Raw genomic sequence first — 22,743 nt, forward strand, 5'->3', positions numbered from 1 at the left:
ACTGGGCTGGAGAGATAAAGTGGATAAAGTCCTTGCTGCATGAATATGAAGACTGGAGTTTGGATCCCCAGAACCCACATTAAAACGCCAGGTGGGTGTGGCAGCTCATTGTAATCCCAGTGCTCAGTAAAAGAAGACAGGATTACTCTGACTCATTAGCCTCGCTCAATCAGCAAGCCTCAGTTTTTAAGGTAGAGAGAAAGATACTGGGCATGACCTCTGGCCTCCATATGCACATGCACTGACATGCATTCACACATGAGGACATGCACACAGGTAGCATATACATACACATTTTAAAAAGAATAGTAATATTCCTTTTATGTAGGTAAGATACTAAAACCAATATTAAACATAATTTTATTCAGTTTTGCCTCAAAATCATGTTTATTTAAAAATAATTTGGGGATTTATACTCAAGTTGTGTGCATTACAAAGTAGAGAATCAGAACACTTATTTGTAGCTTAGTTCTAAGGAGTTCTTAGACCCACACCTTGTCGACATTATCAAGGTTGGAGAGTTGATTTCTGGCTAATGATACAGAACAGCAAGAATTTTTCCAATCATCATCACCACACACTAACCACCATCACACAGTAACTTGTCGTTTTTTTTTTTTTTTTTTTTTTTTTTTTTTTTTTTTTTTTGAAAAGCATAAGATTTCTTGAATGCAGTCCCATTAGGAAGAGGAAGAAACAGGTCTCAGGATTCCCAACCATTCCCCACCATCCTGCTAAATCCAGGTTGGGGTCCTTGGCATAAGGTTCAGGTTTAAGGAGAAGGCAAGAGGTATGCCTATGTATGTTTGTTCCCAATAATCTCCTTCACATGAAAGATGCAAAATAATGAGTATCATGTATCCATATCCTTGCATTTCAAATGCCATAAAAATAGCATTTACATAGTGAAATTACTTATTGTTTTTCTTCTGTGCTGGGGGTTAAGCTGGGGTCTTGCTTGCTATGGAAGCACTCTCTTCAGGGCCCTCTAGTGGATTTTTGAATTAGTATCAGCTCCTGAGTTAGTGATTTAACCTTAGCTAATCATTTCTTCTTCTAAGCAAGCATCAGCTGCTTTAATCTCTCCCAAACGCATGGGTCTCCTTGGGCTGATCAATGCGATAGAGGAACTGTGCAGGCAAGAAGTAGCCAAGATACTCCACTGTGTCTGGGGTGGTATCATAGTGGTAATGTCCGCCTTCTCCGTGATGACTGAAGAAATGAGTATGCTCCAGTCGTAAATCCAGCCCCTAGGACAACGGACAGTCTGTTAGTATGGATTCCAACTATTTTTATTACAATGTATTTAAGGGAAGGAGAAGCTTTTGTTTTTCCCCCAGGGTTTCTCTGTGTAGTTTTGGTGCCTGTTCTGGATCTCGTAAACCAGGCTGGCCTCCAACTCACAGAGATCTGCCTGCCTCTGCCTCCTGAGTGCTGAGATTAAAGGAGTGCACCACCACCACCACCACCACCACCACCACCACCACCACCACCACCACCACCACCACCACCACCCTGCTACCTTTTGTTACTTTTAAAAAATTTTTAACACTACTTTTTGTTTCTTTGAGACAGGAACTTACTACATGGCTGAGATTAGCTTTGAACTCTCAATCTTCCGACCTATATCTCCTGAATGACAGATCACAGGCCTCTATCACTAAACCTGCAATGAAATGTTTTGTAGTGCTGGTGCTTGAATCCAGGGCCTCACGCATGCCAGGCGAGGGCTCTATCACTGAGTTCCATCTTCCAGCTGACTAGTGTTTAAGGAAGCAATGGAGTCACATGATAAGAGAAGCCAAGGATGCAAGAGGGTAAGTCAGCACAGTCATGGAGACGTAACTGCCCTCTTTCTTCCCTTCCTTTCCTCAAGGCAGCAGACATGAGCAGCTTCCTGTATGTCCTTCTGGAAAGACTCGTAACATTTTTACCCAAACTGTAGCTTTCTGTGACTGTTCTGCATACTGCTTACTTAAAAATGAACACCACAGGGGACTGGGGAGGTGGCTCACTGGTTAGGAGCATAGCTGCTCTTCCAGAGGACCCGGGTGCAATTCTCAGCACCCACGTGGCAGCTGTAGCCATCTGTAACTCCAGTTCCAGGGAGTCGGACACCTTCTTCTGGCCTCCAGGGACAACAGGCACACACATGTACATAGACACACATGTCGGCAAAGTACCCATACACACAAAAGTAACAACGTTTAGTTTTTTCTTCACGAACTGCAATATAGCTGGAGATTTTAAATGCTTCGGCTTTCTGTGACACCGGTGTAGCGCTCCGCTCAGGGACTGGCTCTGTCAACAGCCACATTTACAGTATTTCTACTCCAAACTGTTGTCACTGTCATCCGTTAGCTGATCACTTTACAGTCTTGTAAAGACAAAATCTTAGATACTGCCACTGGCTCCAAAGGCCTCCCCATCACTATTTTGTTTGAACTGGTCGACAGCACTTACTTCTAGCCTGTAGCATTAGACTATGATGAACTCCAAACACAATGGAAAGAGATCCAAATCTTGTGCTTTATTATTATTATTTATTGGTTTTTTGAGACAGGGTCTCACTGGTCCGGACCTCACAGAGAACCTAGGGAGTGCTGGGATTAAAGGCATGTTCCACCACGCCCAGCTCTTTTATTATTTAATAGAACAACTTCTGCGTAGTTTACAATGCCTGTTCTTTTACTTTACTGAAGGTAAAATCTGCTCAGCCTAACACTCAGTGAGTGTAGAAAGCCACACATCCCCTCATCTTTCAGAACAGTTCCCATAAACTGGGCATGGTGACGCACACCTGTAACTTCAGCACTGAGAAGGCAGATGTAGGCAGGAGGTCATCCTTGCCTACAGAAGGAGTTGGTGGTGGCCTGGATTGATGCATGAGGTCAAGAAATTAAAAAAAAGAAATCATGTGTGATGGCACATGCCTTTAATCCCAACACTTGACTTGTGAACCAGAGGCATGTGGCCTGGTCTACATAGTGAGTTCTAGGATGGCTAGGGCTGTGTAGAGAGACCCTGTCTCAAAAAAAATAAAATAAAATAAAATAAAAATAAAAACCCAAATAAAAAACACCCAGCTGGAGAGATGATGGCTCAGAGGTTAAGAGCTCTGGCTGTTCTTCCAGAGGTCCTGAGTTCAATTCCCAGCAACCACATGGTGGCTCATCTGTAATGAGATCTGGCGCCCTCTTCCAGCCTGCAGGCATACATGCAGGCAGAACACTATATACATAGTAAATAAATAAAAATAAAAAAAAAACAAAACAAAACAAATAAAACCCATCCCCCGCCCCCCAAAATCCACAAGGCTATCCTCCTGCTTAAATAACAAAATCCATATTCGGCTGGCAAGATGGTCCAGCTGGCCAAGTGCTTGCTGCCCAGGCAGACAAGCTGAGTCTGATCTGTGTACTCACATGGTGGGAGAGAAGTGACTCTAACAAGATGTTCTCTGACCTCCACACATGTGCTGCAAGTGCACGTGCACACACACACCCCACACAATAAGTAACTATTTTAAAAATGAGTATGCCACCAAGCATTATGACTGAGTATAAAAGGCAGATGAAGACTCACCGGGTCTTTGGAGACAAAGACTGGCAGACAGACCAAAGGAGCCTTCATCTCATAGAAATGTAACCACTTATTAACAGCTTCATCTGAGGTCAATGGGCAGGAAGAAAACTCTGCTGGCTGCGAAAAGAAAATTGTTAAACAGGAAAACACACCGACTATTAAATGAGAATTAAAAACATTCAAAATGTGACTTCATTGTAAATTTTATACATCTCACTGAATGGTTTTGGCATTAATTACATACCCCAGTTTTAAGGCTGGCCAATCAATTTGTACGAACTAAAATTAATTCCTAAGTCAATGAAGGAGTGAGGCAATCACTATCTGCTTTTACTTTTCATAGACCTTCAGTCTCTCTGCTGTATATGTTTTCCATTTGATGTGTGATTTTAATTTAATTTTTTGTGGTAACTGGGGACCTGATAATACTTATGCAAGTACTGTACCCCTGAGCCATGGCCCCAGCCCCTCCCCATTCTAAACTATGTTTCTGCTGTAGTTCTGGGAATGAGACCAGCAGCACTCGATCACAGAGCTACCTGGCTTTCCCTTTCCAATCCTTCCACCCCAGTCTTTTGTTTTTTCTCCAGTGCTAGGGATCAAACCCAGGGCCTTGCACATGCTAGTCAAAGCCTCTCCGCTGAGCCCCAGCCCCAGTGCTTGTGAGTTTGATCTGTACCCCGTAACTGCTGCCGGGAATAGCAAGTGGTGGAAAGAGAAACAAGGCCCTGCAAGTTGGCAGAGGCATTAAAGAGAATAAAATACTTTGCAATAAGCTTAAAAAAGGAGGTGAGAGAACATATATAGCAAACTATAAAAATTGCTGGAAGAAATTAGAGGGAGGCCAGCAATTTGCTTCAGCAGGTCAAAGTCCTTGCAACCTGAATTTGACCCCTCAAATGCACAATGGAAGAAAAAATCCAACTTTCTATTAAAAAAAAAGATTATTAATGTATGTGTGTATGATGGGTGTGTGTGTGTGTCACAGTGCCAATATGGAGGTCAGAGGACTACACAGAGTCTGTCTAAGTGCAATTTGGGCATTAAACTTTATCTCCAGGCCTCCAAAGCAGGCAGCTCTCAGCCTGAGGACAGACTTCTGAAAATGTCCTCTGATCTCCACACGTGTGCCCCTGCATTCACACATACACCACACACAATAATAAAAACACGGAGAAGTTAGGACGGAAAATGTGCTGTGCTTAGGGAAGTCAGCGATGACTGGAGATGGAGATGTCGGCACTCGTGAAGACTGTCTGAGGACTTGGTCAGGGTTGAGGGCATCTTAGCAGCACTACAGTCCTTGCCTCCCGAGTGTAAGAGCTTGGCTTCTATCCCTAGAACCCCACTCCTATCCAGTAACAAGACTCATCACTGCAGGGATGTGGTTCTGTGGAAAAGTGACTGTGAGGCCCTGGGTTTCATCATCAGCATGGCAAAGAGAAAATCAACGTAATCGCTATTTACATGCTGGTCTCACTATGTATCTCTGGCTGGCCTGGCACTCACAGAGGTCTGCCTGCCTCTGTTCCCAAGTCCTTGATTAAAGACATGCACCACCACACCAAGCTGCTATTTACATCTTAATGATTTCTTTCTTTCTTTTTAAGTGGACAAACCCACCTAAACTTTCTATGAAATACCAGTGAAATTTTAAAAACAAATCTGTAAAAGAAGTGAGAAGTTTTCACTTCTTAGCTAGCGTGATTGACAGGGGACAGCTGCACAGCCAGGCATGTTCTCCTGGCTCCTGTCCACTGCTGTGATAAACCACAACCAAAGGCCTCGGTAGGAAGGGGTTATTTCACCTTACAGCTTCCAGTCCATCATGAAGGAAGTCGGGGCAGGCACGGAAGCCCAACCACGGAGGAGTGCTGCTTACTGGCTTGCTCTCCATGGCTTGCTAGGCCTTATCTTTTACACCACCCTGCCCATAGTGAGCTGGGCCCTCCCATATCAAGCATTAATTGAGAAAATACCCCACAGACTTGCTCACAGGCCAATCGAATGGAGGCAATTCCTCAGCTGAGGTTCACCCTTCCCAGGTGACCGACCTATGTCAAATTGACAAAAACTAACCAGAACACATGCAGACCAATGCAGCAGAGGAGAGAGGCCAGAAACAAAGCCTTGCATGGAGTTGGGGTAAATGATTTCTTTCCTTTTAAAAAACGGTATTTATTTTAATTTTGTGTGTTTTCATGTTTTTCCTGCATGTATGTGTGTACACCATGTGCATGCCTGGTGCCCGTGTAGCCTAAAGAAGGCATCAGATCCCCTGGAACTGGAGTTAATGAAGGTTGTGAGCCACTGTGTGGGGGATGGAAATTGAACCCAGGTCCTCAGCAAGAGCAGCAAGTGCTCTTACCATTCTGTCATTTCTCCTGCCTGGGTGAGTGAGTTTTCAACAAGAGTGTCAAGCAGGAGTCAATGGGAAAAGCGGACACACACATGCAGAGGGACGAAGCTTGTGTGATCTCTGCACCATATATAAGCTACCTTCAATGGAGCAAGGATAGAACGTCAGAGCTAAAATTTACAGAAATGAACAAAAAACCACAGGGGAACATTCCTGTGAGGCTGGGGTTGATCATGGTTTGTTGGGCCATGTGAAAATTAAAGAAACTTTTACCATGAATGGTATATATCTGTGATCCTAGCACTTAGGAGGCTGAGGCCAAAGACGTGTTAATCCAAAGTCAAGGCAGTCTATAAGTAAGTTTGAGACTAGCCTGAGGTATCCAGCAAGACTCTGACCCCTCTTCCTCACAAACGGTGAAAAGCGCTGTGTCTGTGCAGGCAGCCGCAGAGCCCTTACCATGATGTGGGCCTTGACTTTCCCCTTCTGCACCACGAAGGTGCCTCCCATGCCCACAGGCTTGTTTCCATAGTGCTCTTCCAGAGTCTGCCTCATGCAAGTCACAAAGTTGAGCTGTCCTGTCCTTCTCTTGGCTTGCACCTTGATGACCTGCGGAGGGTGAAATGGTGCACAGAACCTCACCAACTGTCAGATTCTATGTAGATAACTACCTAAATGTACCATTGTAAAACTTACTGCCTCCAGGAAATATTCTTGTCTGCTCAGCACACAGATTAGAGTTGAGGGGTCTCAGTCCTTGTCTTAATTAAATCTCTCTCTGTCTCTCTGTCTCTGTCTCTGTCTCTCTCTCTCACACACACACACAGACACCAGCTATGTGCGACTCCAACACTCTTATTCATGAGTCCTTGAACTGAGTCCTACGCTGAACTCTGGAGACCAAGATGGGGAAAGTTTGAGGATTACCAGGCTTAACGGGATTCATCTCTGGTAATGGGGGCTCACGACATGTTTACAAGGTCTCACTTCCTATAAAATTCTGGATGAGGTCTCCCTACGTTCTTGGGTACTTTTAGATCTCTATTTCGTTTCTCAAGCAGCTCAAGTGGCTCTTCTTTCAAGATCTAAGTCCTCACAGAGGCTAATACTGAGATGAAGCAGGCATTGATTCTCCTTCTCCTTTTCTTGTTTCAGCGACCACTTCCGGCACAATCGTGTTATCCCGAAATAAACAGATTATTTACTATCTGTAAGTAGGCACGATCTTATTGTTTCATGCAAGTGACAACACCCTAGATTAGTATCTTGTTATCTTCTACTCAGAAAAGTGTCCTGTTTACTAAGTAATATTCTTAACTTTGGTTTTAAAAAAGATTTTGTCTTTCCCTGCACTGTTCTGAATAATTAATTAATTAATTATATAAATAAATAAATAAATAAATAAATATTTAATTATAGAAAAGCTTTGGCATTGGCACATCTGATTTTCTTCGGAGAACTGTACTGGGGCAATAAAAGCTCAATTTTTAGCTGAGAAGACATAAAGAATGCATGGTGTGATGGGCATAATCACCTTGCCAGGTTGGCCCTCACTGGCAAAAAGATTAGCCAGCAGTGCGCATCCAAAGTCGTGGTATTTTTGGCTGTATTTCTCCAGCAGGCACGTCCCATCTGCAGGGTTAATTCGGGCAAAGTAACTTCCGTTCACAGGACGGTTGTGTTCACTTGCTGTCTGAACAACTGGCATGAACTGGAAATAAAAAAGTCAATTTTAGTGTTAATGAATAAAATGTTTTCTCTCAGACTTTAAGAAATGTTATCGCAGGTCTCTTTCCCAACATGTCCCCATAATTTGGTGGTGCTGGTCTTTGCTCATGCTAGGACAGGGCTCCCCCACTGGCCTCCACTCCCTGCCCTTATTTCAAACTGTAATCCACCACCACCACGACCATTCCCCAGTGCCACTTCAGGGACCGGCTAACCCCTCTGTGGGAGTTAATGGCTGGAGAGGAGCTGGCTCCCTCTCCCTGCTCTCTGCTGCCCAGCTGCATAGGTGAGCAGCTTTGTTACACCACGTCTTCCTCACTGCTGTTCTCTCTCCCCAAATGGCTGAAGCAATCGGGAAAACTAGGAGGAACGCAAACTTCTGAAACCATGAACCAAAAGTGTGTCCTTTGAACTACCTACTGCCATGATCTTGTCACAAAGATCATGACTTATAAAATGGTTTTTGAATTTTTCTTTGAGTCATTTATTTTATGTGTCTAAGTGTTTCTCCTGCACATGTGTGGCAGACACGGTGGGTGCTCACAGAGGCCAGAAGGCAGCACTGGATCCCTGGAACTGGACTTACAGAACGGTTGTGAGCTGCCATGTGGGGCTGGGAACCGAACTGGGAGAGTAGCCACTTACCCTGTGAGCCACTTCTTCATCCCCAGTTTTATAAAACGTTTACAACATTTCTTTTTTGGAGACGACTCTGGCTGTGTATCTTAGTAATTTGCTATGAGGCCTAAGCTGGCATGGAACTCACAAACTCAGATACACTCATCTTGCCTCAATTCTGGTACTATTGTGTCTATCCTAACACCTGACAAAATGTCTTCTTATTTAATTAATTAATTATATTTTGAGATAAGGTCATATTCTGTGGTCCTGGCTACCTATGTAGATCAGGCTGACCTCAAATTTATAGTAATCCTGCTCAACCTCTCAAGTATTAGGATTACAAGCATGAGTCATCATGTATGGCTCAAAATGTCTAATCATAGATTTTAACTTTTTTGATGTTGAACACTGGGAAAAGTATATCTTCTGTGAGAGGTTCTGTGATTTTTGAACATTCGGTCTATCTGGTGAGGTTAAAAGAGAGTGGCAGTCTGGTCTCATCAACAAGGATGTAAATCAACAGTGGTGTCTTACTATCATGTGGCATATGTAGTAATACTGTACTTAGTATATATGGCACATATTAACGCGCCACATATAGCACGCATGATACACACTAGCACTAGCCATTAACTTTTGTAAGTAGCCATTGGTTCACTCTGATAGTTTCTTAGTGTTTGGTTTTTAACATGGAGTTATCCCCACCATTTCTCTTTCAATCCAAAGCTGCTTTTATATGACAACAAGGATTTGCAGAGAAGTGAGGGATCCTAATATATGTAAGAATAAAAATCACTAGGTGTGCAGTGGATGTGGCAGTCCCTGAACTGGACAGGCAGAGAAGAAGGATGACTGTGAATTTGAGGCCAGTCTGGACTCCATGGCCTGATTCTGCCTGAAAAAAACAAGGACACACTCAATACACATGCATACACACACAATACGTACAACACACACACACACACACACACACACACACACACACACACACACACTCACACACACCTACCTTTTGGGCTTAACCTGTTTCCTAAAAAACTGGAAAGTGAAGATAGGCACTTCCTTAGCATTGGATCAGGAGTGTCGTCCACTTCCCGATCTGGAGTCATCAACTACTTACAATTCACTCAAAAAGAAGGTGGTTTCATTTTTCCTTTGTGACGGGCTCTCCCACTGTAACCCAGACTGGCTTGGAATTCACTATGTAGCCCATGATGGCCTTGAACTTTAACAATCCTCCTGCCTCAGCCTCTTAAGTGCTAGAACTACATGTAGGCACCACCACTCCCAGCTAAAAGTCGATTTTAACAGTCCATTGAATAACCAGATGTCAAATGAACAGATTACTATACACACACTGACCTCGGAATTGAACCCAAGCGTCTGAAATGGACCTGCCCCTGCTCCAAGGATAAAAGCTCCAGGCAGCTTTATTTCTTTTGCAATTTCATTTAGGTCATAAACCTATAAAAAGAAAAAAGTTACTGAAGTTGTAATATAACAATTTCCTGATTTGTATTTTACAACAGTCCACTGCTTCCTCTTAGTGACAAACAGGAGTCAACCCAGTTTCTCTAGTCTGTGAATACAAAGAATAAAAGCATACTTACTTTTTTTTTGTTTACAAGAGGCATTAAGTAAGGCACACCTCCTACTTCTGCAATTCTAGTTTGCCCACAGATGCCTAAAAAACACAAGCCATCTTAAAAGCAGGCAAACACAGCATTCAAATATAAGATTCCAGAAGCCACTGACTCATCAGGGACAGATGTAAGAGGATCCCAGGGTTGAACTAACAGGGATGGGAAGGTGCAAGTGGTCCCTTCTTGTCCTGCTTCAACTGCCGCCGACAACATCGTCACTGAGCGTGGCTTGGCGGCTGGTGGCATACCGACCACTGGTTATTGAGAGGACAGGGGCCAACTTGTGGGTGGAGCTTCTAGAATTCATCTGCCTAGTAATCCCTTAGAAATCTTCCCCTGCCAAGGGCATTTTCATTTTAAAAAGTGTATTCTTTCTTTTGGCATAAGTTGTATTTTTAAAATTTTAAGACATTTTGCTCAGCTAGAATTTTCTTCTTTAGATCCATGCTGAGAAATCTTTTTTTTTTGGTGGTTTTTTGAGACAGGGTTTCTCTGTGTAGCTTTGCACCTTTCCTGGATCTCACTCTGTAGACCAGGCTGGCCTCAAACTCACAAAGATCCGCCTGCCTCTGCCTCCAGAGTGCTGGGATTAAGGGCGCACGCCACTACTGCCCAGTGAGAAATCTTTTTATGAGTTGTTTATACAAATAACAAGTCTGACAGAAAACCTTCAGATGCTAGGAAGTTTCTGTGCATCTGTGTTCCTCTGTGTCTGTAGTTGTGTAGGTATGTTGTTGTTTTGTGTGAAGGACTGAACCCAGGGCTAAAAACATACCCTGCCACTAAGCTGTCCCCTCCCCAGGGTCTCTGCTTACATTTTAAAATATATTTGATTTATTAATTGATTATTATCTGAGCATGTTGTGTGACCATACATGTTTATGTCCACATACTGCACATGTATGTCACAAGCAGAAGCCAGAGGAGAATGCTGGGTGACCTGCTCTATCACTCTCTACCTTATTCCTTGAGGGTCTTTCACTGACCTTGGAGCGATCTCCAGCAACCTTCTGCATCTGCCCCAGAGTGCTGGGGTTATGGGTACACATGGCTACTTCAGGTTTTTATGTGGGTGCTGGGATCTGAACTCAGGCTTGAGCAGTAAGAGCCGTTACCCACTGAGCCATCTCTCCAGCCCCCCACTCACATGTTTTTCTTTCTTACATTTATTTATTTCGTATGTGTGTGATGGTGGAGGTCAGAGGACAACGTGTGGGAGTCTTCCCCTTCCACCATGTGGGTTCTGGGGATCAGACTCAGCTCATCAGGTCTGACAGCAATGGCTTTAGTGCTGACCCGCCTTGCCAGCCCCTCTATCTACATTTAGTAATTATTATAACAGTGAAGTGAGACACAATTTGGGAGAAGGCACTGTTTTAAAGCAGAGTAGAAATGATCTTTTACTTGAGAAGTCTTGCAGGGACATCATTCACTGAAGTACATGTAATCTCCCTGCTGTTATATATATAGAGGAGAGATGCAAAGTCTTGCAGGTGCCTTCTGTGTTTGGGGAGGAGCAGAAATCACCCCGACTGTGCACTGAGTGATGGAGATGGTGCTGGCTGGAGGGGGAACTCCTACAGGGCTCCTGGCTGTCCAGGGAACAGGAAAGAAGGGAGCCACAGGCGGAGCTGTGCTACACACAACTGAAAACTCCTAGACAGCCAGTTGAGACAAATTTCAAAGGTGCTAGATCCTGGTTAAAATGACAAGATTAGATGAAAAAGTCAGGAAGATTATACAAAAGAGGTGGAGGCAGAGGGGAAGATCCTGGGAAGAGCATCCTGAAGAGTCTGCTAGACAGAGATAGGCAGCTGGAGAAACAAATTCCTCTTCAAAATGAAATCAGAAACCACAGGTGATTACAAGGGAGAGGAAAAAAGGGGCGATTTTAGTTTGTTTGTTCACAAGGTTTCGCTGGGGCTAGAGAGATGGTTCAGCAGTCAGGAGCAGGGATACTCTTCTAGACCGGGGTTCAGTTCCCAGCACCCACCACCATCTCGTCTGTAACTGCAGTCTCAGAGGTTCTGACGTCCTCTTCTGGCCTCCACAGGCACCAGGCATGCACAAGGTGCACACTCACACCTGCAGACAAAGCACTTATACACATAAAGTAAACGTTTTTGAGATGGTTTCTAATGGTTTCAGGTGTTGAGACTCGAGGCTGCCGTCTGGTCTACTTACAATCACAGACTGTTTGACCTGGACGACTCCCACAACATGAAACTTCTTTCCTATCTAATGTCTCTAAGGCTATGGTAAATTATGGGGCTTAGTCCAGGTGATGGGGTCCACAGACACGAGGGAGGCAGGACTAGTGGCTAAGAATTCCAAGCAGATTACTTTTAACCAAATGTCAATTAACATAATAAAAGAAACAGAAAAACCACACTGATCTTTAATCCCTCATTACCAGAGGGCATATCGAAGGGGGTTGGACTTTGAAACACACCTGCCTTTGGTCTTGAGCAGGGCGATCCTGAGTTTACTGAGTCTCTCTCACGCTCCACTTACCTTGGAATGCTGCCGCCACAGCACGTCTGCTCCAGTCTGTCACACTGAGACTGTTTTACTCAACCAATGGTCATTTCTTTCCCTTCTCACTTCAAACTCGACAAATTTCTTGAAGAGGTCTAAGCATTTAATAGATGAATCAAATATAAGCCCTAAAAAGAGGCTTATTTAATTTTACATTATGTGTATGATGTGTGTATGTGTGGGCATATATGCTCAGGAATGCAGACTCCCTCGGAGTCTAGAATAGGGCCTTGGATCCTCTGGAGCTGGAGTTACAGGCAGCTGTGAACCACCTAATGTGGGTGCTGGGAACCAAATGAGTCCTCTGAAAGAGCAAAGGCACTTTTAACTGCTGAGCCATCTCTCCAGCCCCCAGATATAAGCCTCTTAAGAGATTTTCTGAGCTTGAGTAAATGATACAACCAAAAATTAAAGGAAGTTTTGTTGTTAAGATTATTATATATACAGTGTTCTGTTTGCATGTATGCCTGCCTGCCAGAAGAGGGCACCAGATCTCATTACAGATGAGAACTGAATGTGGTTGCTGGGAATTGAACTCAGGACCCCCCCCCCCCCCCCTCCGCCCCGAAGATCAGCCAATGCTCTTAACCTCTGAGTCATCTCTCCAGGCCCCCAAAAGAAGTTTTCATAAGTCAATTGGGAAGTTAAAAACAAAATTCTTGTGCTCTCAAATTTTAGCCTACTGAGTATGTTACATAACCAAACGTTCATGAAGGATTATGAACACACAATGAAATCTGGCCCACAGAAACTAAGCCAAATTGAGCCTGAAAGTTGTAACAACAGCCTTTATTCATAGAGGAAAATAATACTGGCTTCTGAAAAAGAGTGTGGCTGAAAACCGAAACCATTTTTTTTTAAGACTACGCACCTTTTACAGGAAAGGTAAATGGCTCCTTTGTTAAATCTGGGCAGTCAACCACGGAAACCTGGACATCAGCAAAGTTGTCCTTCAGCCCCTTCTGCAAAACTAATACAAGACAAGCAAAGGAGGGACTTAGCATTAGGCAAAATTTGGCCACCATATACTAAGTCTTCCTTCAAACTTAGACCACTAAAAAAAAGAGGGATGGGTCAGGGTGGTGGCGCACCACACACCTTTTATCCCAGCACTTGGGAGGCAGAGACAGGTGGATCTCTGGGAGTCCAAGGCCAGCCTGGTCTACAGAGTGAGTTCCCTGGACAGGCAGGGCTATACAAAGAAACTCCGTTATGAGAAACTAAAAAAGAAAAAAAAAAAAACAAAAAAAAAAAAAAAAAAAAAAAAGAGGGATGGACCCAGGACTTCAACACAAAGCAGTCTACCAGTGACCTGTACCACCAACTGAGGAATGGTCTTACTGATGAATAAAATTAGACTTTGACATGATCAGAAGTATAATGTACTCTATGACACATACTTACCATGACCATGGCAACTCCTATAAAGGAAAATATTTAATTGGGGCTGGCTTACAGTTCAGAAGTTTAGTCCATTATCATCATGGCAGGAAGCATGGCAGCATGCAGGCAGGCATGGTGCTGGAGAAGAAGCTGAGAGTTCTGCAAATGAATATGCAGGCACCAGGCAGAGAACTGGCTTGAGCTTCTGAGACCTCAAAGCCCACCCCAATACTGACACACTTCCTCCAGCAAGGCCAAGCATTCAAACACAAATGGGGCCATCCTTGTTCAAACCATCACACATTAAGTGTGGTGCTCACATTCTGCAAGCACTATACTTTATTGTAGGTGCATTATACCATAATACAAATGTAGAAAAACATAGTGTCTTAACATTCCAGAACTTTTTTCTTCAAGAACTTTATTTTATTTTACGTGGTTTTTTAAAACAGAGGTCTCACTATGTAGTCCTGGCTGTCCTGGAACTTATTACATAGACCAGGCTGGCCTCAAACTTAGAGAGAGATCTTCCTGACCCTGTTCAAGAGAATTTTAATAATAACTTATAAAAGTATGTCCAATAACCTGGTATCCCATAGCTCCTTACCAGAGAAGAATGATACTTGTGAAAATCAGAATCTGATACCAATTAAGTGAGTGACAGCTTTGTGTTATGGATGATGATTATTGTTATTATTATTTTGGTTTTTTGAGACAGGGTTTCTCTGTATAGCTTTGGTGCCTTTCCTGGAACTCACTCTGTAGCCCAAGCTGGCCTCGAACTCACAGAGATCCGCCTGCCTCTGCCTCCCAAGTGCTGGGATTAAAGGTGTGTGCCACCACCACCTGGCTTTGGAATATTATTTTAAGATGTGCTACATTTGTTATGCTATGGAACATTTGTTTTAATGATGCAAAGATGTGTTGCATTCTTTCATGTTGCATTTGTTAAACTCTGTGAAGCTGTGTTACTTTGCCTGTCTAAAACACCTGATGGTCTAATAAAGAGCTGAACGGCCAATAGCAAGGCAGGAGAAAGGATAGGCTGGGCTGGCAGGCAGAGAGGATAAACAGAAAGAAGATCTAGGAGCAAGTGGGATGAAGGAGTGAGAAAAGAAAGGGCCAGCCACCCAGGCACAGCCAGACACAGAATAAGAAAGAGAGAAAAGATATACAGAAATAGAGATAGGTAAAAGCCCAGAGGCAAAGGGTAGACAGGACAATTTAAGAAAAGCTGGTCAGAAGTAAACCATGATAAGGCCGGGAACTCATAAGTAAAAATAAGATTCCATGTGTATTTATTTGAGAGCTGGGGGGCAGGCCCCCCAAAAAGAGCAAAGAGCCAAAAGAGTAAAAAAAACAAAAACCAACTACAGCTTTGCCAACAAGAACAGGCTCTTCCATAGCTAGGGAGACTGCTACAGTGCAGATCAATTTAACAGAAATATATGTATTTCGTTTATTTATAGAACATGCACGCCCATGCACGCTAAGGTGCACGTAGAGATTAGGTGACAACTCGTGAAGTTGGTTCTCTTCCTCCACTAGGTTGGTCCCAGGGATGGAAGTCAGGTTGTCGTACTTGTGCTACAAGCATCTTTACCCACTGGGCCATTTCATCAGCCCTGTGAGCAATGTATTTTTAAGGATCAGAAAGATAGTATAGGAAAGCAATGTAAAAAAAGCAAAAAGCAGGTACATGTTTGAGTCTCAGTCTCTTCAAGAACAGTTAACTACCAGGTAGCACACTGTGAGAAGTACAGGACCGTTACAGAGACCGGAGTTCCACAGAATGGAACCTAACCACATCAAGGACAGGGCAGATCCTGAGACATCAAAGGTTTGAATGCATACCTTCTAGGCTTCATTTTGTGTATTCAATCATCTTTTTCCTTCTCTGGTTTAGATTGGGGGAACTTCCTTAAATTCTTGTTTGAACAAGGTAAACAAAACACAAGAAATATCCACAGACAAATTTGAGTAAGTGAATTGACAATCTGTGAATAAGGAGGCAGGCAAAGTATATTTGGGACTATGAGCAATACTATGAGCAAAAATAGTAGATTATCTATCTATCTATCTATCTATTTGTAATGTGTGAGTGTTTTGCCTGCATGTATGTCTGTGCACCGTCTGGGGCTGAAGGTCAGCAGAGGGCACTGAATCCCCTAGAACTGACAATTACAGACAATTGTGAGCTATGGGAGTTCTGGAAATGGAACTCAAGTCACTTGAGTTCAGCCAGTGCTCTTAACCACTGACCCATCTCTCCAGCTCCAGCAAACTATATATTTAAAGAATACTGTTATTGTTAAGATTGCACAACTCTCTGCTAGTTTTCATTGCACAACAAGATCACTATAAATGAGATATGATGGTTACTTCTAGGACAAATAAGCAGAGAAGGAACCACCACAAGGGTTGGGAACAAAAGGAATTTTGAATTTATCTATAATCATCTTTCAAAAAATTTAAAACTGTGAATATGTGTCAGTATGTAGAGAGGACCAGCTTTTAAGGTATGTGCAGTTTTACGTGATGCTAAGGATCTTGAAGTTAAACAACTTCTATAAGATGGACTAATAAGTGAAAATGCTTATAACATAGCATAAAAACTTATAAAAGTTGCTTTCTTTTATTTTTTGAGAGATAGAATTTTGGATTTTTTAAATTTAAAAATAATACTGAACAGATACTGAAACAGAAATTTCTGAATCAAAAGTACCATTTCAATAAGATACAGATAGGTAATTAGCTACATATGTATCTCAGGGATCTTGTGGTTTTGTTTCCTGGGACAGTCCTTCAAATCCCAAGGCTGACATCATTTTTACCTTCAGCAAGCTCCTCCAGACTTGGCACATGAAAAGAAAACTCAACACAAGCCATTTTCTTCTTCTCAGCGAGGTTGCTCAAACACAGCAGCTGTTGGCGACAATCACGGGAGTTCACAGGGCACCAGCACCCACAGTCCCCGGGGTTCTGGAAATGAGGACCAGAGTTCAGTCACTCGATGAAGGCAAAGGCCATCGAGGTTCCACATCCTCAGAGCTCACTTATGTAAGGGGGCAAAGTGCCCCAAACACAGCGCCATGTCCACTCCATGTGCGCAGGAGGAGAGGGACCTCTCCCCACTCCTCCTTCCCTCGTCTCCCTTTCAGTCCTTTTTCTGTTTTCTTCCCTCCCTCCCTCCCTCCCTCCCTCCCTCCCTCCCTCCCTCCCCCTTCTCCTCCCCCCCTTTCTGGCAGTGTTGTATGTAGAACCCAGGGCCTCAGCTGAGTGCTATGTCCCAGCCCAATACTGTATTTGAACCTGTTCTTCTTTGTTTCTGTGTTCAGTTCTGAGATGGAGCCAGGGCCTCGGGCATGCCAGGAAAGCACTGTACTGTACTCAGCTTGAACCCGGGCTTTTCTAACAGAGGGTCTAAGAATGTGGTCTGGAAACAAAAGATAGGTACTAAGGATCACAAACAAGTGGTTGAACTCTGTGTGTTCATGTGTGTAGGTATGCACATTTACAAGATTCTATACTGTTTTACCTATATAGAAAACATACGATAGATCACTCTTTTCTACTCTCTATTTGACATTTAAACTAAAAGTTAATTGTCTTAGCCCTAATAAGTTCTTTTTAATATTGCATTTATTTATGTGTGTGTGTGTGTGTGCACTCGCATCACAGCACACCTGTGGAGCTCACAGGACAACTTACAGGAGTTGGTTCTCTCTCCACCGTGTGGATGTTGGGGACTGGACTCAGACAGTCAGTCTTGATGGTAAGTACCTTTACCCACCATGCCATCTTGCTGGCCTGACTACCCTTATTATTATTTCTCAATGGAGAACAAATTTGACTCTAAAAGTGGATCTCAGTAACAACAAAATACCAAAAGCTGCATTTTAATAGAAAAACAGGACACCAGGAGTTTGTTTTATTTCTTCCCTGAAGCTACAAAATTATATTATAGGATATGTTGTAAAATTTCATTTGTTTACATTCAAATCATTCCTCTTATCTATCATTTTAATAAGAGACAATTTTAGTTACCATTTGAAATGGAAACCTATGGAATGAATAGATTCTGAAAGTCAAATTTTTACTTTAATTTATAAATAAACATACTTACTTGGTAAATACTTTTAATATTAAATTAATCTAATAACCTAACCAATTATAATCTTATGTTTCTCAAAAATGCACAGCAAGAGCACTTTACAGAAAATGGACACAAATATGCAAAGACCAGTGTGTGTGCACACACACACACTCACATACACACACACACAGGGAAATGGACACAGAGACACAGACACAGACACACACACACACACACCCCATTCAGGAGGTGAGGCTGACAAGCGGAGTGAGATGACCAGAGCTATTCAGGGAAAGAAAAGGAGGGGTGGGGAGATGATGGCAAGGCCAGTCACAGCCTAGGACAGTCAAATCACTAAGGGCATTTAGCCTCTCAGAGCACCACGGGAGCAGTCTTTAATATTGTTAATGGAACACTTCTTTAATCCAAACTGTGGGGTTTAAAAGTGCCCAAGCAGCAAGAAAAAAGTGGGTCCCTCAGATCTCTTGTGGGTTTCTTTCGTTTTTTGTTTTGAGGCAGGGTATCCACACCCTGTCTGCATAATGGAACGCCTCCTCCAACTCACAGAGCTCCTCCTGCCTGCCTCTGTGTTTCCAGTGCTAGGATTAAAAGCGAATTCATACCTGGTTTAAAAGGGAAGCTTTGACCTGTGTGCTGGGAATGGAACTCAGTCCTGTTGGAAAGCGGTACACACTTTTAACTGTGGAGCCGTTTCTCTAGCCTAGAATCTCTGGAAATATTTTTCAGGTTCATGGGTTTCTTAGGCACAGGAGTTTTAAAAATGATTTCATTAAAATATTTATTTATTTGTGTGTACATGTGTGTGCATATATGCCACAGCACACACGTGGAGGTCAGAGGACAACTTGCAGAAGTCAGTTTTCTTTTTCCACTGTATGGGTTCCAGGGATCAAACTCAGGTTATCAGGTTTGGCGAAAAATGCTTTTAACTCCTAAGCTATCTTGCTGACTTGCAATTTCTTTTTTTTTTTTTTTCCCCGAGACAGGGTTTCTCTGTGTAGCTTTGTGCCTTTCCTGGATCTTGCTCTGTAGACCAGGCTGGCCTTGAACTCACAAAGATCCGCCTGCCTCTGCCTCCCAAGTGCTGGGTACAATTTCTATTTTTGACTACACTTTCAGAACATATATTGTCCATGAACATGCCATTGCACATATTTAGCGCCTGACATTTATAGTTTTCTTTTAAGACATAGGATCCCTACATTACCCTTGCAAATCATCCTCCTGCCTCAGTCTCCAAAGTAGCTTAGATAGGTGACATTTACTTGAGTACCTACGAACATCAGGTTTTATTGCCCTTTAGTTATTTAACACATTTACTCGTGTTTTTCAAATGAAGCCAAGTAACAATTGAAAATGGGCCCCAACTGGTATAATCGCACTTGAATTACTCTAAACATACTTTTCAGTGGAGTGATCTTTGTTTCGAACTCAAACATCGTACTTTTCTTTTGAAATACTTTAAGATTGGTACATCATATACAAATAGCTCTCACACTTTCCTTACCCGGATGTTCCACGTAACCTATCACAGTCTGTGTCAGGTAACTAGCAGATACTTCCTAATGTAAGAACACACCAAAGTTTGCACGACGAACAGCATATTCATTCACTGTTTATTATTTTTATTTTCTTTTTGGCCCAAGCTAGTCTGGAACAGTGCTCCTCCTGTTTGAACCTCTTGGGTGCTGAGATTTTATGTGTGCCTCCAAACTTGGCCTTAATATAATTCAGTATATATGGAGAAAAATGAAAGCATTTTCAATAATTATGCTCACAGGAGGAATAAGAATTCAAATTAGAGTCAAAGATATCCCTTAGAAATGTAGAGTTCTTGCAGGCTGACAGCAGGGGAGAACATGTGACAGAGTGTGTGTGGAGGGTGGGGTTGGAGTTACGACACACAGAGTGTGTGTGGAGTTTAGTGTCCACTAAAGCCAGAGAGGCTCCAGAACAGCCTCTAGCCAGATGAAGGCAAATACTTACTCTCCTGACCGAAGTGGGGGTGTCGGTGCCTCAGAGACAGGCAGAGAAGGGCGAACAGGCAGGAAGCTAACAACAGAGAGAGAGAGAGAGAGAGAGAGAGAGAGAGAGAGAGAGAGGGCAATGGGCCAACTGTGGCCACCAAGTTGAGCGCCATGATTGAAGGTGTAAGTCACAAACTGTCACACCCTTTAAAGTCTCTCAAAATTCTCAAGTCCATGACAGACTTGCGTTACACTTCTCATTGCACAGGAGAGGGAACAGGTCAGGAAGGACATAGGATTTACCCAAGAATTCAAAAGCAGATCCACACCAGGCATGGTGGTGCACATGTTTAGTTCCAGCAGAGGCAGAGGCAGGGGCGTCTGGTCTCACAGCTGTGCAAGTTGTACAGTCAGTCACACAGGACCCCATATTCATATAGATCTGCATGTATCAAACCACACATACAGTTGTGTGTGTGTGTGTGTGTGTGTGTGTGGTGCCAGGCACTGAACTTGGGGCTATGCTTGCTCGGCAAGCTCCCTGTAATTGAGCTGTATCTCCAGGCCAACAACTTTACATCTGAACTGTGTTTGCAAACTCACAGGACAGTGAAACATGAGCAGGGCCAAGGCATGTCCTTCATCACATATGGAATAAGCTGGGGGGTTGTTTTGTTTTTTCGAGACAGTGCTTCTCTGTGTAACCCTTGCTGTCCTGTCTGTGGACCAGGGCTGGCCTCGACTCAAAGACTGGCCTGCCTCTGCCTCTCGAGTGCTGGGAATAAAGGTGTGTGCCGCCGCCACCTGGCCTAATAAGGTGTTTGTAATGTCCCATTAGAACTTAATCCCGGTCGAGTTGCCATGTCTAGCATAGTAGGTGCTGCAGAATTCCAGGTTACAGGCAAAACGTGCAAGGATCAGGAAGTAAAAGGAAGGTGAGTGTGTTTTGTACGTGGTTCCACAGCTACAGTAACAAATACGTAACTTGTACAAGTTATGAGGCAGAAATCCAAACTGCAGTGATTCTGTAACAGGGCCCTATGACCTTAGCAGGCCCTCAGACCTGAGGACAACTGACTCGGTGATGGAAGTGCCATTCAGGCTGTAAAAGTCGGCACGTGGACAGCACCACCAGCCCAAACAAAAAGGCCGAATCCACCACAGTCCGCAGTTCTGGGACAGTCTCAAATGCACTGACCTTGCTTTTTAGCTCTATAGTTCTGCTTCTGGCTAACTGTCCACTTTAACTGAAGTGTGTCATCCAGAGTATGATTTCTGTGCTTAAAAGCTGACCCTGAGAAAGGCTCGGTGCTACACTGGGGTCCAGAGCACCCAGCTCGTAAAGACTGTCTGTTGCCTTAAACCCGTGTCTGAACTGTGCTCTGCTGACCACGCCACAACAATTCCACTCTTTACGTTCTTTTCTTTTTTCTTATTTGGTTTTTCAAGACAGGGTTTCTCTGTGTAGCCCTGGCTGTCCTGGAATTTGATCCATAGCCCAGGCTGGCCTCGATTCATACAGATCTGCAAGCCTCAGCCTCCCAAGTGCTGGGATTAAAGGCGTCTGCCGCTTCCCCATCCCCTGCGCATTAAGCTCTTACGCACTGGCAGTACCAACATAACGAAAGATGATAAAACTTGCGCTAGTAATTCTAATTTTTCTTTACATAGGGCGGAAAAATGTGTTTTTGAGTCAGGGTCTCACCATGTAGTCTAGGCTGGCCTGGCAACCCTCCTTCCTCAGACTTCCAGGGTCTAGGATTTGCCACAGTGCCCAGCTATCTGTCTCTCTCATTTTGAACAAGACCCTGTATTTTGACTTTGCCCCCTGTCCTTTCACGGCACACGGGCTCTGAATGTGACAGCTCGAGATACCTGTCTGGGAGCTCACAGTGACTGCACTGCACTCCCAAGTAGAGCAAGACCTTACTTTTTTTTTTTTTTTTTTTTCTTTTTTTCGAGACAGGGTTTCTCTGTGTAGCTTTGCGCCTTTCCTGGAGCTCACTTGGTAGCCCAGGCTGGCCTCGAACTCACAGAGATCCGCCTGGCTCTGCCTCCCGAGTGCTGGGATTAAAGGCGTGCGCCACCACCGCCCGGCTAAGACCTTACTTTTAAGGCGAGTCCAATCGTAAAATGATAATAAGCGCTGACTAAGGGCAAGCAGCTCTGGGCTTGTCACACAATACAGAGGTGCAGCATGGACAGCAGCTCTGGGCTTGTCACACAACACAGAGGTGCAGCATGGACGGCAGCTCTGGGCTTGTCACACAACACAGAGGTGCAGCATGGACGGCAGCTCTGGGCTTGTCACACAACACAGAGGTGCAGCATGGAAAATAACTCAAACCAGCTGAGCATTGAAAAGAAAGTACTGTAAGGGTTAAAAGCAACCCCAGCTAAACTGGTTTACGCTGTTGAGTCAGCTCAGGATCTGAAGGAGGCAGCTCATGCCTGCTGGGAGCTAACTCCTGGATGGTGGGGTGCCCACAACACCGGCACCCTTCGTCTGAGGAGGAACTCGGCACACTGTAGGCTCGACCCCCCAACATACGGACGCTCACCTGACGCGCAGTGCCTTCGCGCTTGCAGGAATGCCTTCTTTCCACTCAGGAGCACAGGTTCAAGGTCCTGCCTATCTCTTCCACCAGCTCAAGGCCTAGGGACGAGCCGGGAACCGCCCCTCCCGGGGCCCGCCCACCTCAAAGTCCACCCACACAGCCACGCCCACCCACGTGGCCGCGCTCTCGCACCCACCCGCCGCTAAGAACTCACGCGAGATTTCGGCCTGTTTAGTCCCGCTGC

The 22,743-nt window shown here is 44.0% G+C and overlaps 1 protein-coding gene across 3 annotated transcripts; it reads right to left on the reverse strand.

Annotated features, from left to right (window-relative positions):
* Positions 1-343: 343 nt before the first annotated feature.
* On the reverse strand, positions 344-22,679 carry Bkgd (beta-keto-L-gulonate decarboxylase). 3 transcript variants are annotated; one of them, XM_042280441.2, is made up of 10 exons: positions 22,503-22,663; positions 17,170-17,293; positions 16,692-16,839; positions 13,346-13,444; positions 9,904-9,977; positions 9,656-9,757; positions 7,479-7,655; positions 6,404-6,553; positions 3,586-3,702; positions 344-1,250 (listed from the first exon to the last, which is right to left on the reverse strand). In XM_042280441.2, exons 3-10 carry the CDS (start codon positions 16,744-16,746, stop codon positions 1,077-1,079), a joined length of 948 nt encoding a protein of 315 aa, XP_042136375.2. In that variant the 5' UTR covers positions 16,747-16,839; positions 17,170-17,293; positions 22,503-22,663; the 3' UTR covers positions 344-1,076. The 3 variants fall into 3 exon arrangements, with proteins under 3 accessions (XP_042136375.2, XP_076431809.1, XP_006990592.3); XM_076575694.1 differs by lacking the exon at positions 9,904-9,977 and having other exon boundaries at positions 22,503-22,679; XM_006990530.4 differs by lacking the exon at positions 17,170-17,293 and having other exon boundaries at positions 22,503-22,649.
* Positions 22,680-22,743: the final 64 nt, after the last annotated feature.

This window comes from Peromyscus maniculatus, chromosome 7 (genome assembly GCF_049852395.1).
Source record: "Peromyscus maniculatus bairdii isolate BWxNUB_F1_BW_parent chromosome 7, HU_Pman_BW_mat_3.1, whole genome shotgun sequence".
In the NCBI taxonomy this organism is placed as follows: Eukaryota; Metazoa; Chordata; class Mammalia; order Rodentia; family Cricetidae; genus Peromyscus; species Peromyscus maniculatus.